General features: G+C 44.3%; 1 protein-coding gene across 7 annotated transcripts in view; it reads right to left on the bottom strand.

Annotated features, from left to right (window-relative positions):
* The window catches only part of TRPS1 (transcriptional repressor GATA binding 1), a 205793-nt gene extending 199423 nt beyond the window's left edge, over nucleotides 1-6370 (bottom strand). For 5 of the 7 annotated variants that reach the window (XM_048940441.1, XM_048940447.1, XM_048940448.1 and 2 more), the window contains exon 1: nucleotides 6248-6370. Coding sequence is in view for 1 of the 7 variants with exons in the window: in XM_048940445.1 (XP_048796402.1) it covers nucleotides 5565-5574 (10 nt within the window). In the remaining 6 variants the exon portion in view is untranslated. Of the gene's footprint in view, nucleotides 1-5564; nucleotides 5680-6247 lie in introns of those variants that run through there. The other 2 variants (XM_048940445.1, XM_048940442.1) reach the window with 2 other exon arrangements.
* Between the last annotated feature and the right edge of the window lie 12882 nt (nucleotides 6371-19252).

Genomic DNA, 19252 nt, shown 5'->3' with positions numbered 1-19252 from the left:
TGCTTATGAAGATGAGAGGTTACTTCAACAGATTGAATGTTAGATTCAATAGAAAGATTGAGGCAAGACAAGTCTGGGGTTTAAACCCTAGGGAGGATTGACATTTAAAGTGTTGCCACTGAATTATAGCTCTCCACACTGGGTGGGGTAACCTCCTACTGGGTGGAGTGTCTCCCCTAAAGGAAGGAAAAACTGGCACAAGCCAACTCGGTCTTTGAAAGATTTCCCTACTTGCCAACTTATGAAGTCGTCCTGACGTCAACTTCGTCAAGAAAGTCTATTGCCCAACGCCGACTGTTACCGTAGAAAGCTTGTCTGCGCTCGAAACCCCAGCAGAGGTGGGAAAGAAATTAAGGAAACAAGTCAGAAAACTCTAAAAACAAACAAACAAACAAACAGGAGGGAAAAAAAGATAATACACTGGATTTTCTTAAGTATAGTCAATTATAAAATCCTTCCGCTGCATTTTCTTGTTCCCATTGTCATCCTGTGGACACAAATCACCAAGTCTATAACCAAGCATATTGTAAAACTTGGTTGTTTTAAAAATATGAGGTGGAGGAAACACAGAAAGCAGCCACTCTGCCAGACGGCATCTACCACTCTCTGAAATGAGCAGTGAATACCATTCCAATTAGTGCCACTGACAGGTGTAAAATCCTCTCATCCTGGTAAAATAATATTCATTGAAGGTAGCTACAATATTAGCCATCTTGGAATGAAAACAAACCGCCTCTTTATAGTAAGGCTTTGAATGCTGGGTGAGAAGGAAGGCGAAAGAGGCAAGAAATGAAACCTGAAAAAGAAAAGGCACAGGGCATCTCAAAATGCCCATTCAAAAAAAGAAAAAAAAAAAGAAAAAAAAAAGAAAAAAATAATAAATCAGAAAACAGTTTAAGTTACCGTAACCTGAAATGCACCAGCCATCACAAAGAGCAATTGGAGAAATCCAGCAGAGCTCAGCAGGAAAGATTTTTAATAACAGATTGAAAAACAAGAATAAAAATAACTGCATCAACAGGGCCTTTCTTCCTCAGGCCACAAGCCCGTTTTTACTTGAATTTTTAAAAAATGGCAGTTTGGCCACTAAAACCAATCCAGAACATTATTAAAAGTTAAAAGCTACCAATTACTTCTGTCTGTTCTTTTAAAGCAAAGTTTGGCATTACGTCAGTTGGTTTAAAGAAAACAAGAAAGAGAGAGAGAAAGAAGGAGAGAAAGTTTCCTGCTTGTATAAATTAAACCACCAGGGAAGGTGTCTAGCCACTTGTAAAGCATTTATTACAGGTTTTTAAAGGGCTAGTAACATTTTAAAAATTAAATATTTTAAAATAAATTCAAGGGAAAGAAAAAATAAAAGTCAATCAGAGCCTGGAAAGAAAGCAGACTTACGAGAAATTATACGTGTGCGATGCAGCTAAAGAAAGAAAGAAAAAAATGACCACTGGGACTGAACTCTGCGACTCAGCCCTCCCATTCTGGAGGCAGAAGCACCCCATGGGAGTTGTGCCCACCAGTACAGCACCCCCAGGTCCCACCAAGCACGTACACGGGGCGTCCCATGCTGGGCAGCACCACACAGTAGAGGATTTCTCCAAGTTTCCAAAATCCACGTACAGAAATCCGCAGCAGGAATAAAATTCCTTAGTTAATGCAACAGGCTGATACAATAAAAATCACCGACAGAAAGATTAGCATTTTCTATTCAGCTTTAGGTGCATGTTCCATGGGCGGTGTTATTATTAAATTTTAAAGAATCACTTTAAAAGGCACTAGAAAAATAAGAAATCGATAGCACAAAAGACGAACAAAACATAGACGGCTATTGAACAAAGTTCCTTACACACGGCTGTGCTGGTCCACCTACAGCACGCTCCTCCAAACCCCGTGACACCAATCCAGCCGGACAGTGCTCAGCCACACGATGCTCCCAGGCTGCCACAAAATGTCCACTGGGGACTAAGCTGAGGCCATGGCGCTCATTCTCCCATCACTCTGTGCTTAATCTGAGCCCCGGTCTGCCTGACGAAATTGGGAACCGGATGGCACCGCTCCCTGCCCTGCCCCAGTAGCACTGCTGAGCTCTGGGCACTGCACATCTGGCCCCGCACACAGCCCTGGTAGGGCCTTATTGATGAGGTGCGACCTACATCAAGGAGCAGGCAGCCAGCATCACCCACACAGCACAGCTACACGTCTCACCCTTATAAACATTTGCTCTTTAGGGGTGTAATTGTGCTTTAATCCTTCGCATCATCCGATAGAACTCATTACATGCTTTTTTTTTTTTTTTTTCCTTTTAATTAGTAAACACTCTCCAAAAAAAAAAAAAAAAAGCAAAGCCTAGAAAGTTTTTACAGTAAGAAGTGAACTGAAAGCAGTCTTCGAGTAAGCAAATGTTCCCTCTTTGGTGCAAGCTTATCTTAAAAAAAGAAAAAGAGAGCTCCATTGGCACAGCATTCAAAAATGAACTCCATAATTCATGACAATACCAAGAAAAAAGTTGTGCTCCTACTCCAGGAGGACTGGAAAGGGCACTTTTATTTATCTTCCAGACAGACAAAAATAGTAGAACCTGGACCAGATATACTGTAATTAATGTATCCAAAGGTCAGCAGGCAATGGTATTTGTACAATAGATGGGTGCAGACTATGCTGGTTTTACTACTAATCACCAGGACTGGAAAATGGCATTGTTTTCTCACTAGGTAGGAACTTCAGAAAGTTTCAGAAACAAAGAAGAAAGCGTATGCCTTTTCTCCATATACCTGTCCGCTGTTACTGGGAACCAAGTGCATCTTGCCTCCCGGGGTGCAGCATCAGGGACAAAGTGCGGAGCTCCGTGCGGCCCGGATCTGCCAAAACCAGCCCCAGACTGCCCCATGGTGTGTGGAGGAACTAAATTAAGCAGGGCAAACACCGACTGGAACGCTGTCAGCGTATGGATGAATGGCCTCATTTTGCACCCCAGCTGAATATCTCCATCAGAATATATTTCTGTTCGGCCCGATACTTTTACTACCAGGTGGCAGTTTGTTTTAACTGAAACTGTATTGAAAATGTAATTTATTTCCACTTTACTTGCACCTAACAAAAAGGGTCGTCAGATTCCCAGCCCGTCGTGTTCAAAAATATTTTGCCATAAACTTTCTCACAATGTTATATTTGGTGCTACCCACAAACCTTTATTAAGGCGATACTGCCAGCACGGCTGCCGCTGAGATCTGAGACGGTTTCTATTAAGATTATTACATTAAAATATTGTCGAGAGTTTATAAGAGACATAAATATTCATATGTATACGCCCTCCCAAACTCAGAAGGAAAGTTCCACATAAAAAGAACAATTTAAATGCGTACCCAAAGATGCCTGTTTGTAATTAAAATTTTGGTTTTTCCCTACACGCCTTTGCTAATTTTTTAACTCTTTCGCACTGTAATGTAAAACAGTTTTGTTTCAAAGCGACTGCCTGATAAAGTGCTAAAAGAGGTAATTCACACGAACAGAAAGTAATTAGTCATTGTTTGCACAATGCTTTGAAAATAGAAAACCCTCTGTGTCAGCTGGCATTAAAATATAACATGCCTGAAACGCAGAGATCTAACAGCAGCCACTGCACCTTAGAGGCACTCGGGTCCACACGGGGCTCAGCAATCACAACATGTGAATAACAAAGCTCCCCACACGCAGCACGGTAACAGCGCACACTGTGCAAGTTCCTACGACTGATGCGCAACACATGATAGAAACATAACCCTGAGATGGAGTCATACAGTAATGCTGAACTCACCCTATCGCTAATAGAGAGGGAAGCACCCCACTCACCAGCGGCATAAATCACACTATGAAGGCATTAAAATAAGCGAGGGTAACCTGGCTGCAGCATGTCTGATGCCCAAGGAAGTCTCGGATCTCAGGAGTTGCTATTTACATTTTTTCCTTTATTAACATTTCTGTGAAATAGAGAAAAAAAAACAGCACTCCTTATCACTGAGAGCCCGTTGAGGATCCAACATATATGCTTGGAAGCTGATGCAACTTTGCCCTTTACTTACTTTGTTGTGACTACGTACGCGCAAAGTTTCAGAGAGAGAGGAAAGTTCTTATATGAAACAACAACAACAACAGAAAGTGAGGACCGGAGCAAGCAGGGCGGGTTATGGACTGATGTTCTCTGTCTGACTTCTCCTGATCCCATAAAGGCAAAGGAGCCTTCTGCTGCCCAGAGCAGCCCACATACATACAGGCACTGACACCGCTGGCTCTGTGCGCCCCAGGCAGCAGGTACACCTTCTTCAAGAGGAAAGAAGAAAGTCTTCTCTCTTTCTACTTTTTACTCTGTAGAGAAGTGTTCCACTGCTTTGGTCTGACCGCGTTATTAACAAACTTTCATTCAGCAGTTAAAAAAAGAAAAAAAAAATCTTTCAAAGTGTTGATATCATTTCCAGACAGTCCTGTCAGCATCACAACTTACAGGAAATAGCTGATGTTCTCAAACAAGCCCTCTATTTACTCACAGACCCGGAGCACTTAAAAAAGCTCCTCACCCGGTGAGGTTTTCCCTAAATGTCACCGGTGGGATCCGTGCTGCCGGACCCACGAGGGAGCCTCGCCGCAGCCCAGAGCTCTGCGCCTTTCATTCCCATTTTGGCCACGTCAGGACCTGGCTCTGCCCGCCGCTCTCCTCCGCTGCCCCTCGCCATGTCTCACTCTGGCAGCCTCTGCTGCGTGCTCAACTTTTCCTAAAACCAACAGGAAAGTAACATGATGCCACCAACATCCCTGGCTGCAGCTGAGGAGCGCCGCCGGGATGGCACTTCGGTGGCTCCTGTACTGAACTCGATTAAATAAAATCGGAGCGTAGGGAATTGCTGCTTGTTCCTGTCAGCCTTTCAAACGCGCTCAGCGGAGGCAGCGCGCTCCGCACCTCCAATAGGCGCAGAACGCTCTGTTTGGGGTAGGAAATACTTTTCCTTTTGCAGCGGGATACAACGAGGCTGTTCTGTCTGCAGCCGCGCTGAGACCCACTGGGATGGCACCGAGATACGTCCCCTTCAGCTCACCCCTATCTCCAAAGTTTACCAAAACATCACTGATTTTAAATATATATTAAAAAAAAAAAAAAAAAAAAAAAAAAAGAAAAAAGCCGGGGGGCCCAAAAGTTGCGCGGTGCCTGGAACAAAGCCCCCGGTGTCACCCTGCGGAGCCGCCGCTCCGCGCCCACCCCATTCATTGCACCGCGGACAGCACGGGGCAGCTCCAGGCCGGCGGGGAGGGCAGCGCCGCGGGCAGAGCTTCGCCTTTAAGAAGGAAAAGTTTTACGTCTCTCCGTGCTCTGATTGAAAAAAAAAAAAAAAAAAAAAAAAAAAAAAAAAAAAAGAAAGGAAGAAAAAAAAAAAAGAAAGAAAAAAAAAAGAAGAAAACATAACACGCAAAACAGAACATAACAACACCGATCCCACCGCGGTGTGCGCGGACCCCAGCCCCCCCCGGGGAAAAAAAAAAAAAAAAAAAAAAAAAAGGAAAAAAAAAAAAAAAAAAAAAAAACTTTTCCCCGAACTTACTGCTGCTCATGGTGCTGCCTCCGCGCCCCGCGCGTCGCGCTCCGCACTACGGCTGGGCTGCCGGCAGCGACGCGGGGCCGTGCGGGCGCAGCTCCTCGGTGCAAGGCGTCCTCCGCCGCCGCCCCCCGCGCCGCGCCGCGCTCCCTCCCCTCCCCCCAGAGCGCCCCGGGCCGGGGCACAGCGCTGAGCGGGGAGGGCAGAGCCGGGCAGAGCCGCGCCGTGGGCTGCTCCCCTCCTCCCTGAACTTGACCCTCCCGAGCGCGGCGGGGCCGCCGCTGCTCTGCGCTCGCCCATTCCCGGCCATGGCACATGGCTTTGACCCACCGCCGGGGGGGGAGTGCAGGGGGGGGGGGGGGGGCGCGAGTCGGAGTGGGGGGCACCGAAAAATCCCTCTGAAACCTGAGAAGCGCTCCGGCTGCGCCCACCCCCCTTCGTGGTGGTGTTGTTGGGGTTTTGTTATTTTTTTGGCTTTGTTTTTTTTTTTTTGGGGGGGGGGGGGGGGGGGGGCCTAGGCGGGGGGGTTCACACTGAGGGGGGGTTGCCCCCCCCCCCGCCCGGGGCACACGCCGCAGGCTCCGCGCCCCCGCCCCGCGCCCCCCCCCTCAGCCCCGGCCGCCGCCGCGCCGCCCCCTCCCGGCCCCGGCGCCCTCCCCGCCGCCCCCCTGCCCCCCCCCTCGCCGTACCTGTTGATTAACCGTCAGCGGCGGCCCCGGCAGCCTGGAAGATGGTGGAGCCGCGGCGCGAGCCATGAACCGTCTCCTGCTGCCGGCAGAGTTGGCCGCGGATTATGTGGCGGTGGCCGGGGAGCGGGGGGGTGGGGGGGGCGGGGGGGCCGCGGCGCTGCTGCCTCCTCTCCCCCCTCGGCCCCGCGCCGCGGGGAGGGGGCGGCGGGGCCGGCGCGGGGCGGGGGCGGGGGCGCGGCGGGGCGGGGGGCGCGGAGCCGGGGCACGGCGCGGCGGCGAGGCGGCGGCCTGGGAGCGCGGGGCGGCCGGCGCGTTATCAGGGACTGTTATCGCTTGTCAGGACCTCCGTCTCCCCGCATTACGTCAGTTTCAAGACACCAACACTATTAATATCAAAGGAGCCTTCGCGGAGGAAAGCGCCACCCCAGACGGAGCGCCCTTAAAGAGACAGTGCAGGCGGCCCCGCCGCGCGGCCCGCGCCGCCCCCCAACGCCGCCGCCTCCGCCGCGGCCTCAGCGCCGCCGCCGGGCCGGGCCCGCGGGCACGCGCGGCGCGAGGGGAGGGAGCGAGGGAGCGCGCCGGGCCCGGCCGCGGGTGGAGGGAGAAGTGGCGGGCGAGGAGCCCGCAGGCCACGGCCGCATCCCCCGCCCCGCTCCGTCGCTCCCATCGGAAGGCTGTAATGCCTCCCCTCCCCCGTTTCCCTGTGCGTGCGCCGAGGGACGCGGGACGGGTTTGGGGGCTGCCGGCAGCGCCGCACCGCCTGCGGGAGAGCCGCGCAACTCCCGAGCGCGGAGCGCTGAGCACGGAGCACGGAACCCGGCCGTGCGGAACTACCGCAGGGAAAGACGGAACGGGCACGAAAAGCGGTGTTAACGTGCGTTGAGCACCGGGACACTGTTATTTCTGCTCCTGAGGGACTTCATATGGCGTGGGTTTTCCTCCTGCGTTCATGTTTCAAACTGATCCCACACAGCAGTACTGCTCTGCTCTGCTGGAAAAGAGTTAAATCCGATGGTGTCAGAGATGGAGCTGCTCCCCCCAAATGTGACATAACGCTTTCCTTACATGTCTATCCTCAACACACAGTAAGCTGCAAAGGATAAAGTCTCTAGGGAGGCACACGGAGCCTTCCCGTATGCATGTGGTGTCTCTAAACTTATTCCTCATACACACTCAGTTCGACCTGCTGGCAGATGGGCAAAGCGATTGCTCACATAAACCGCCCGGCAGCACTCAGTTCGCTGTGGCTTCTGCTGTAGGACTGCCTGGCGGACAGCAAGGTTCATAGGTGTGGGGTGCGCCCTTTGGGCTCCATGCAAGGTGAGGGCTCTGTGGGGCTTCCCACAGCCTCAGCACAAAGCGAGAAAAATAATGTCAGAACTCAGAATTTGCTGTGGTGCTGGGGCCACGTTCTGCAGCACCGCACTACTGTGCCTTCGTAAAGCTCTCCTCAAGCTGAACTGCAGTCGGACAAACTGCTCCCACGAGTTCAGCAAGCACAGCTCTGACAGCTTGGTGCGTCTGTCCCGCACACTCTGCATCAGGCTCTGTCACTGTTACCACCATCACCTTATGGATCTGCGAAGGGTTATTGTCAGCTGGGTATTGGTGAGCACCTCAAAAGTGCTGGACTGGAAAATACTCAAATCGGGGTTATTCCCCTTCTCTGCTATCCATTGCTTTCTCTTTGGCACAGGAAACGATGCCCCACACCTCAGCTCCTGCATTTCATCCACGTTCTGACATAAAACATGAAGGTCGGTGATCGTGAGAGCAGGTTCCAACATGAAACCCTCAGTAACAAACACACCTTTTCCACCTGTAGTGCAACATGAGATCTGCGCTTAAAATACATGTTCAGTGTGGACGCTTTTAGGGGGAACTGCATACCCCATTCTGAACAGAGCTAAGAATGGCAAAAGGATCCCCGTAACTGCAGGGAAACGCTTTCAGAAAAAGAATGTTGCGGTATCTTTGCGAGAAAAGTGCTTGCGTGATACATTCTGCGCTTCAAGTTAAAATAAAGCAGATCAAGAAGATGTCAATATCAATCGCTTTGTATTCACCACAACAGAACGGAGAGAACTTAATAAAGGCAAAAATATTTTCATAAACTTTTTCAGGCAAATTATTTATTTATGAAATAATTTACAAAGAAAATTTTTACCTCATGGTTTAGATACATTGCACATGCTGGTGATTGACACAATATGTTCGGGCTCAAAGGCCCCTACAGCCTTTTTTTCCATTTTTATCCTAGCAGGAATATTTCAAAACAACCAACTAATTCATGGAGTCACACAGTAATTGTTTGACAGTTGTTTCCAATATAGAAAAATAAGTTATGTATATTGTTTTCATTCAAATATTTGTTGATTTGTTGTTAGAACCCTTTGACGTTGACATGCCACAAATTGCATTAGGAGAAATACTGAAGATTTATTTTCGTTTATTATCTTCTGCTGTCAAACATTTGAAAAACCACTTGAAGCAAGTTTTATGTCGCCGTTTTTGAAACTTGTATTCTGCATGATAGGGTGGCTGCTGGAGCAACAAGTTGGGATTTCTGTGATCGATAAGACCCGATTAACCGAAGGGAAGGCAGCGGCACTCAGAGAGAAAGTGTTGCTGCGAGCAAAGTAACTACCATATTCCTCCATTTTTTTTTTACAGTCAGGCACATTCTCCATTGAGGGAGAATACAGAGGCACTCACAGTCGCTTCTTGAAGGAAAGCAGTGTAACAGCCATTGTTTATCAAGATGACATAACATGCCATTTATGCCTTTATTGTTTAATGCAGTTTCTCTTTTCTTGTAGTTTACTCAGCGTAGATACAAAGAGGGATTAGCAGTTAAGCATAAGCATACTTGTTTTACAATTTCAGCCTTTTAGTGCATAACTGACTTACTTAAAGCACGAGAGCCCATAATCACAATGATTTTACCTGATGGAACATGCATTTCAGAAATATAATCCAACTGTTTACCCTAACACGTCATAAATTGCAGTTCTTTACAAAAACCTCAGAGATTGACATCCATTGCTCTTAAATGCCTGCTGCTTTAGCACACATCATCAAGAAAGTATTTCTGCATTATTCTCCCTCCAGTTGGTAGTATATCACGTGAATTCTAAAGACCATTTTCTTTTACTGTCTTCAGTAATGAGCGTTTTGAGGAGCGCTCAGTTATGTGTCTGAGGCACTCCGGCGTGAGTTCCTTGGGAATATAAACACAGCAATGCACGGGGTTTCTGCAGGCCCGCTTCTTTTCCTTGCACAACTTTTGTCACATGAAATCATCGGGAAACTTTTGTTCCCTTTCTTACACACTGCGCAGAGTCAAGTTTCCGAACTTCACGTTGTGCGCCAAAGGCAAAAAGCAAACCCGGCTACCACCGATTTTAAGAGAAACGGGGCTGGAGGCCTTAATGATGTGGTTGAAACGTCTCCGAAAAGAGATTCTGCATTGTGATAGACAGGGCAGCGCTGAGAGCAGCCAATGAAACAGCATGCAACAGAGGAGCTAATGCCATGGCATGGTCCCAGATTCAGCAGATGTTTTCTAGGGGGATTGGATATCTGGTAATGGGAAATGGAACCTTTCTCTCCTCTGTCACCGTTTTTTAACACAGGCCAGTAGTGATGGAAAGTCAATACTATCTGATGCTCATTTCTTAGCTTTCTCCACCGTGCATCAGGAAAACATCCCCATGGCTGAGCACGGTGGGGCTGTCTGGAGCTCCCCTGCTCCCGTAGTACTGTGGGCACAAGGAGGTCCCTGGAAACCCCATAAGCAGCCTCCTGGGAAGGGGTGAGGAACAGCGCTGGCCATGGGCTGCCGCTGCTAATGGCGTGTCTGCAGATAGTTAAACAGCGCTGGCAGCCACAAGAGATAATTTATCACTTTATGCTATCATAAAATCTACTAGAAAATTAAAAATGCTAAAACACCAGACTCCTTGAAATCATTTACATGCAGGAATCCACATAATTGTGTAGATTTTGATCTTAAAAATGCTATATAAAAGGCATTCATCCAAAGCTCTGAAAAACCTCACATGCACATACACATACGGAGTATGGAGTAATATATAATGAGTCTCTCCCAACAAATATCAATAAAAGCGGTGGCAGCCTTTCTTCCCACATTCCAACCGCAAGTTCAGCAAATGAAAACAACCTGAGCCCCCTGTCCTGTCATCACCCCCAGCCAGACAGAGCCACCACCTCTCACTGCCTCGCTTCCACACTCTGCTTCCCTCCAGCACTTCTGGGAAGGCTGATCTGGATCAAAGGGCATGGAAGTCAGTGGAAAAAAAAAAAAACTATAAATGAGTTCAGGAATCTTTACATTAACTCCTATATGCAAATGTTTTTCTTTCTTATTCCTAAGGTTCATTGCTAGTAAATGGCAGTGTTCTGGATGTATGAACATTAAATCTCGCTACAATTCCTTCTAATGTGAAACAGCAATTCCATACAGTGGAGGTGTTTGGCTCTAAAGGAGTTTTCTTTCATTTGATTTCTTGTAAATAAGTTTTCCATTTGTGATTTCTCCCTGTGCTCAAAGCTTTATTTTAATGTGACAGGCTACAAACAACAAGTTTTTATTGCACAAAAGATTTATTTACATAGCTACTGATATGAGGTCTCACATTAAGTTTAGGGAAAGGAAATATCTTTCTAATGTGTATATTTCATTTTGCAGAAAAGTGCACTTTTCATTCCAATATGAGCATTAAATGCCTACTCATAGTATGTGGCCCAGGAGGTGCAGTAAATGTTACAGAGAATCTCAGACACCCAGTGCACTGGTAAACTCACCAAATTGTTGTCATTGTTTCCAATTAAAATATGGAGAGGGGGAGGGGGGGAGGGAGGAGGAAGACACAAAGCCGTGCAATAAAGGTAAAAATGGAAATGTAACAGATGATCTTTAGTGGCTTTCCTGCAAAATACTTTAAAACACACGTGGATAACTACTTTTGTACAATCTAGTACATTTAGTGCTCTATGTAAGGAAGAGCTTGACCTCAAACCAGCCTTACCCTGTGTATCACAAACCAGTCCATCCTGAAAAGAGGTCATCTGATCTTAGAATCATAGAATTATAGAATCATTAAGGTTGGAAAAGACCTCTAAGATCATCTCTTCCAGCTATCAACCCATCACCACCATGACCACTGCGTGCCAGCTGGAGCTGCTGACAAGCAGAAATGTGCCTGCCATTAGAACCTGGACTTGGACCAGAAGATCTTAGGAGTAAAAGGAAGAAAAGGTCAGTATGTTTCTGCATTTGGAGACTTCAGAGCTCTCCAGTAATCTTTATGACTGCTCTAAGTGGGTCCTGACCTGAGGCAACTCAACTGAACCTTCCAGCCTGAGTGAGAAGCATGCTCTGACCCACTACATTCACATCCATAAGTCTGAACTTTAAGCGTTGTTTTAAAAATGTTTAAAAGCATCTTTTAAAACTTAGTCTTTGGAAACAGATGATCTAATAAGAGTGCTGCCTTGGTTAAGTCTTAGGCCTGTTGACACCAAACTGGAAATAAACTACATCCTTTAGTTGTGAAATGGCACTGCCACAGTCTTAGTTGAAAAGCATGAAACAAGTATAGGCATCTTTTACATATATTCAAGACTTTAATTTTCCTCTGTGGTTATCATTCTTGAAAGAGGCTTTGTTTGGAAATAGCTGTTCCTTTTGGGAAGAACACATCAACCTTTTCAAGTGGCAGCAGCCCTAGGTCACTTGGTTCTGCTCTCTCACCAGGAAATCTCATTTCTGCCCGTGTTTCTCTCTCTTCATGACCTGGATCACATGCCCATACACAAGGTTTTACTGAGCACAGCATGAATCAGGCAAAAAAAAAAATGCTGATGGATCAGCGTTCAAGTACAGTTGGGATCTTGATGTGGTGAAGTGCAGATCATGACCCAGAAAACCTGTGTGTCCTTGTCTACTTCAATGCCCGAACAAACTGATCCCACAGAGAGCAAAAATATTCCTTATTATTTCTTTTTTTTTTTCCCTCCTTCCTGACTCCACTGCTTTTAGTTCCTTTCATAGCTCACATAAAACAGACAGTTACCTCATGACATACTAAAATATTTATGCATTACACTTCTTATTTAACAATGGCCAGAAATGCCCTTAATGGGCTGGTGAAGAACCTGGATAGTTTGGTAATTTCACTGTGTATATCTTTTTTCCAGTGAGAGTTTGCATGAACAGAATACAAAAGCAATAAAACAAAACAAACGAAACAAAAACTCTAAGACTAAAAACAATTCAAACCAAGTAACTCATCTCTGTCAAATCCCTTCCCCCTCACTTATTTAGCATTGCAAAATAGACACTGATATTATTGACATTAACATACACATTGAATTGAGGATCATTAGCTATTTCTAAATAAAGGAAACAAAGCTATGTACTACATTATGACTAATATATGAAAGAGTCACTCATACAGTGACTCGTAAATAGAAGATTTGTGATTAATAGCTTTATATTTATGGAAAGAGGCATATTTTGAGTGACTGGTGTGTATGATATGGGCAGAAAATAATCTGAACTATTTAGAAATCAAAGTGGTGAAACGAAGTAAAAATAATTTGGAACATGTATCTAAGGAAGGGCTACGTGACCTTCATGAACCCTTAGTCACAGAAGCCAGAGTGGCTTGCATGTAGGAAACATCCCTAGAGATAATTGCAATGGTGCCCTATTTCTCCTTGTCAGGAGCTAGAGACAGCCCTACAAGTGAGCCAGAGATGCAGTAAGGAAGCCACATACTGTGATGCAAATTCAGATGAACAAATGCAGAGTACTAAAAAAATCAACTCCTATTTCTCAATGAATTCAAGTAATACAACAGATAAATCCAGATCAGCGATGGGGTGTATGTTTCCAAGAACAGGCGTGAAAAAGAGAAAGTAATTGCCAGGGATATCTAAGAAGAAAAAAAAAACCAAAATCACAGACATTTTTTTGGAATTCACCTTTTTCTTATTTGACTTTCTCAGGGCTGAGAGGTGGGGGTGTGAATAAAAAGATGGGGCCTGAGTATGAAAATGGAAGTGAATGCCTGAAATGAACTCAGAAGGGCAGCTGTTAGGGCTGCTCATTATGACAAGCAGCCCGATGAGGCTGTCAGGTAGAGAAGTAGACAGAAGGATGCATCATCACCTCTCCTATGACAAGTACCATTCAGACTCTCAAAGAGGTGCCTTTTAACACAATCTGTGTAAAGGAGTAAGTCTTTTCTTTTTTTCCCACCTTCACAATACCATTACTGGAGATGTGCAAGCACTAGAAGGAAAAAAAAAAGGCTACTTGGGAAGGGCTCATGCATAGCAAATTTGTTTTCCCCCTTCCCCATCAACTCTGTAATTACAGCCATTCAGACAAAGCTGGTTTTCCCAGTAGGACTGGCTGAAAACGCACTTCATTTACATGGCCTAATTGGGCTTTTTTGGCCAAGGTTGTTCTATACACTGACAATAAGAGTAGGTACTTAACATTGAAAACTACATTATTGTGGTATTGAAGTTAAGGATTTCATTACTTTGAAGTTAGGAAATTCAGAATGAAGGTGTCTCCTTCTGGAGTATGTATGTGTGTAAGAATAGTATTGGTAATTATATTGGCCCCAAACAGTTAAAAGTCTGCTGAGTGAATAGGCAGTCATTTTATTTTCTTCTTTCTCTATGAAAGAAATAAAACAGAATTTGGATATTTATGCATATGTACATACTGCTACATGAAATGTTGGATTTGGAGTCCTGTGGCCTTCAATGAAAAGATGAGTGGTTTTGTGAAGATCACGTGCCACAGAAGAAATTTTTGAAAACAAAACTCAATTTCTTTGTATACTGCTATTTGCATTATGTAAGAATGCATTATTTGGGTTATTTTTATCTTTTATCATTTTGTTTGTAACTATCTTCCCTCATTCAACAAGACACACAGTTCATGAATACGTATCTTATAACCTTTCCTAAGCCAAGACCTTACTGTGCTTTTGTTTCAGGGCCTTCCATATTTACGTGCCCTCTTCAATCAAAAAGGTTTTGCACAGTCATCACTGCAAAGCCAAGCCATGTCTAGAAAGAAAATTTACATAAATATTTCACCAGGCCTTAGCGTAGACAAAGTTTCTGCAGGTGAACCTGTTTTTCAGCACGTTTAATTGCCACAGTAATTAGAACATGAGGGCTCAAATCCACAAAGATATTTGGGCGCCTAATTCTCATTAATTTCAATAGAGAGATGGCACTTACATCCCTTTATGGATGGAGAAGACACAGAAACCTCAAGAATCTTATCTGGTCTAAAACTCCCAGACAAATACTGCTATCAGCTTCTTCAGAGCAACAGGAACTTTATTTTAATTCCCAATGAAGTTACATCCTAAGCACAGGAAATTATATGGTAACAATGGAGGCTACATTCATCTCTCACCTCATTTCCAGGCATCTAGCCCTTCCAATCTGCAGGAAGTTGCCAGATCATGAGATACCTTAGGAAACTCAAAAAGCAAAACAAGATGTTCTCTGGTGACAACGGAGAATTAAACTGTCAGGTTTTGCTCTTTTATGGTATGATATAAAAACCGATTGTTAGTGGGATTTCTATGGCTTCCACCCCATAACCCCCCAGGTGTAGACAGAAATCATGATCAGACATGAGCCTCTAAGACTGAATGTTTGGACCCTCATGTGATGTGATGGTGATGAGTCAACAGTTGGACTAGATGATCTTAGTGGTCTGTTTGAACCTAATGACTCTGATTCTGTGACATGTCCAATTGTGGACAGATGTCCAAAGGCTGGACTTACCATGCTCTATTCTTCCTAGCCGAACATCCCTATGCTTTTGTTCACACTGTACCAAAATTTGCACATTGGACTGTAAGCCAGAAAACAGAACCGATCTGGTTGAAAATGCCCTTTTCAATCTTTACAGTTCAAAAATATGGTATCTGGGAAAGTGAAAAGGGTGGGACTTCCTTCTTTGATAGAAGTAGTTTTAAAATTGCCATGAAACAGCAGTATTTGGAGCCTTGTCTTCAGAGCCACCTAATTACAAGAGTTCTATGGCTAGTTACCATCTCCACAGCTTTCTGCTTCTAAGATATCAGTCTTAGCTTTGCCTTAATATACTGTACAACTGTTATGATGCTTGCTAAATAAACATTAAGGAAGGTATATTTCACGAAGATAGAGCTTAGAGCCAGAAGAAACCATTACAAGCTCTGGTTTGCCTTCCTGCATAATTCTGGCCACAGAACGCTCAATGATCGCTGTGCCAAGGCTGTAACTGCAGTGTAGAGATAGTATATCTTCCTGAAGATGTCTGTCTTGATTTAAAGACTTCCAATGATGAAGGATTCACTGCGCTTCTAGGTAAGTTGTTCCAGTGTTTAATTACAGCCACTCTTAAAAGTGTCCCTAACCTGATTTAGTGTATCTTCCAGTTATTTTTTATTATAATTTTATTTTGTTTTATTTCATTTTATTTAATTTCATTTTAGTGATCTATTTTAGCTGAATGAGACTTTGTGCTCCATATATGGACTTGTAGACTATAATTTCATCCCCAGTTATCCTTCTTTCACATAAAATAGTGAGATGAAATTTCCTTCATCTCTCACCCTGGATAATTTCAGTTATTTTTTTGTGAGTCTTTCATTATTCATTTAAATACTTTTGGAAGTAGAGCCACTACAACCAGTCAAAGGTTAGAATCATTCTGCTAGCTTTCAAACCGTTATGCTGATCTATACTTCAAGTATCACTAACATAAACAGAAAATATCTGCCCAAGCAAGTGCCCAAGTTTGTTGGTTTTTTTTTTTTTTTTAAATTTTGACACATTTGTTGGTCAACAATTAATGTTTCAAAATCAATTCTCACAATTTGTAAAAATCTGATTAGTGCTTTTTCCTCTCCTTTCCTCTCCTTCCCTCCCCTTCCCATTCTCTTTCATTTAAACAGTACCAAACTTGCTGTGCTTTCTCGTTTTAACTTTGATTTGTGTCAAAATTGGAAGAAAGTCTTTCATGACTTTAAAAAATACTGAAATAAGCACAACATACCTCATCCTTAGACTTTTCATGGCAAAAGTCACTCTAATCTAATTTACTAGAGGACCTCAAAAATAATTTCCTTTCTAATGGAAAGAAATAATCAGTCATTTGTAGTAGTTTCTGTCATAAACCTGAGCAGTAATGACACTAAATAGTACAGAGTAACATTTGTTACTGGCTATTATTACTTGGCTTTAACAAGAAGATTGTAGGAAGGATTCTGTCTGCTGAGACACCACGTTATAATCTTTAAAATGAAGCCAAAGTAGTAACTATTCCCAGGGCAAGACAAATCTGAAGATGCTAACTAGGTTAGTGGCTGTTATGCTCTGCATTTAATCTTGTACATGATAGATATGTAGTTGGGAGTGGGACTGGGTGGAAGGTTTGAAGATGCTGTTCCTGTAAGATGATAACAAACTTCTTCCTGCATCTCAGACACCTTCATTTTCACTCAAGCCAAAGGGATTTGAAGTAATTCATCTCTTTGAATGACCAAAATGTAAGGCTTGCACAACTTATCTCCCACGAGTTCCTAAACCAGAGCTCTTGCATCAAGCAGGCACACAGTGGAAAATGGAAACAAGGAGTAGGAAAGCAGGCTGGACACCCCTTTGCTGCAGCAAAAGTCTGCAGCTCCCTCAGCCCACATGTTGTGCTGTGTGGCAGTGCCAGAGTGCCGGAGGCCAGACTTGCTCCTCTCATGCATGACCAGCTGCTGGTTTGTGCAACAGTGTCAGCAGATCACCGCATCTTCCTGTGCTGATTGCCAGTGCCCACGGTGCACCAACACTGCTGGAGATCCAGCACAGGGAACCCCAGTGTCAGAAGAGTGGCCCGAACCTGCTCACACAGCTCACATACCAGCACTTCCAGTGTCTGACTGCCAATGGGGATGTGCCGCAACAAGAAATTTCGGCAGTGGGTGGCACAAAACACACAAAGTACATCTCTATGCCACCTGTTCTCATTCCAGGTCTCTGTCATCTTTACAGAGTTGTTAACAAATCAGTCTTGGGTTTATGCTCATATCAAGAGGCTGGGCTGGTGCAGGCTGATGTGTGTTTCTAGTTCCTCAAGGTTTTCCAGAGAACACAGCAGTTACTTCTGCTTCTGTTTGAAGATAATGGAAATTGAACAATTTTGTCACCTCAGTTCTTATTGAGGACAAGGTTGACAGGTCCCTGGAATGGCATTCCTGTGCCACAGAGCACGTGAGCCCAGGCATTTGGGTGCTCAGGCAGTGGGGGGATCTCAAACACAAAGGACAAAATGGGCAATACTTTCAGTGAGCATACGCAGGCATCTGTGCCTGTGTGCACACTGGCACAGTGGTATTTTCAGTGCCTCGTTCACTTCTACACTTTTCTGTTTGTTTGGGCAAATATCATAAGCAACTTTTAAAAATCATTTAAATACTTCAAGTATAAAATATGACTTATTTTATACAATGTGAATTAACCACCTCTTTCACATTAAAAAGCATATTTTGTCTCACAACCTGCTTAAAGCAAAACAAAAAGCTAAGTTACAGCTCCTTGCAAACAATGAAGGCAATAAATACAGTAAATTACTGTTTTATGTGAAACAATATACTAATGGTAACTGAAGGAATGGAATTAGAAAACAAACTCCCTCTGGGAACAATTCTCACACCCCTGTTTTAGAAGGAAGCAGAGTTTACTTGTAAATAATTTAATGCATTTACTCCTGCTAGACTGGACTGACAGGTCTCCCATATACTGAAGCTTTGCTTCTGTGATAATTGCAAACTTTTTCAGCTGTGAAAGTTATCAGCTATGAAATGCTACACAGTCATTGTTGGACTGTCCAAGAACATAGAGGTGTACATAGCATAGGATTACTGAATTTTGTCATCACACAGAACCCTATTTAGTAAAAATACTTTCATATTTACAAATTTGTAAATAATTTCCTATTCAAAGTTTCACGGCAATCCTTTAGGAACTGCAAGAGCTGCTCACGTAGATGAGCAATGCAGAGGAAAAGGCATTATTATCTGGCATAAAATGCAGTTCAACAACTAGAAGAAAGAGACAAATCAGCTGACTGTAACCTCCACAGAACAGAAGCATGAAAGAACCAGAAGAGCAGAAATAATTATAAGAATATAAATTGGGATCCCTGTTACCTACCTTAGAAAGCTACATCATAAAATACTGGACTTCGCTGTTCTATTTGTTACACTTCATTATTTATACTTTTCTTGCCATTTTTTAACTTGCTTCACCCACAGATTGGATTCAGAATTTTTCAAACTTTCTGTTTTCAGCACTTCAAGTATAGAGCTATCATAATCAATGTCTTCCTTTAAAACCTTTCTTTTTTACTCAACCTTTCTTCATTGACCACTCAGATGAATTTTATGCATGTTGTATACCAGCTAGAACTAACTGGGGCCTTCACTTGGTTTCCCTTCTCACAGGTGACTGTCAGGCATCAGGGCTTCACACAGATTTCCTAAGCCCTGGGCAGAAGGGAACTTTGGAACAAGCAGCTAGGCACGGAAATGAAGAGCAAGAGTTTTGGCACTGATTATTCCCAGAGATTATTATTCACAGTTGTTTATTCCCTAGACAACCAGGGCTAATCTTGAAGACCATGGACAGAAATTGGTCAGTATTTCAGAGCCTCTTCTAATTTGTCACTGCACAAGACTATTATTTAGACTGGTCACTAAGTAGCTTCAAGACTCACTCCGACCTTAGGAGATGAAACCATTAGCAGAATTGTGAAACAGCTGAGTAACCCTAGCACAGAATGGGGGAAGGAGGGGGGGGGAGGCCAGCATTCGCCACTCAGTTTGAAGACCTACTCCCAACCACTCCCACTGGTGCAGGAGTTACCGCTCTCCTTTTGTTACTTACCGCAACCAAGCAAGCTGG

The sequence above is a fragment of the Lagopus muta genome, chromosome 3 (genome assembly GCF_023343835.1).
Source record: "Lagopus muta isolate bLagMut1 chromosome 3, bLagMut1 primary, whole genome shotgun sequence".
NCBI classification, from domain to species: Eukaryota; Metazoa; Chordata; class Aves; order Galliformes; family Phasianidae; genus Lagopus; species Lagopus muta.
The sequence above is the reverse complement of the archived record's forward strand: the minus strand, read 5'-3'. Positions and strand labels throughout refer to the sequence as shown.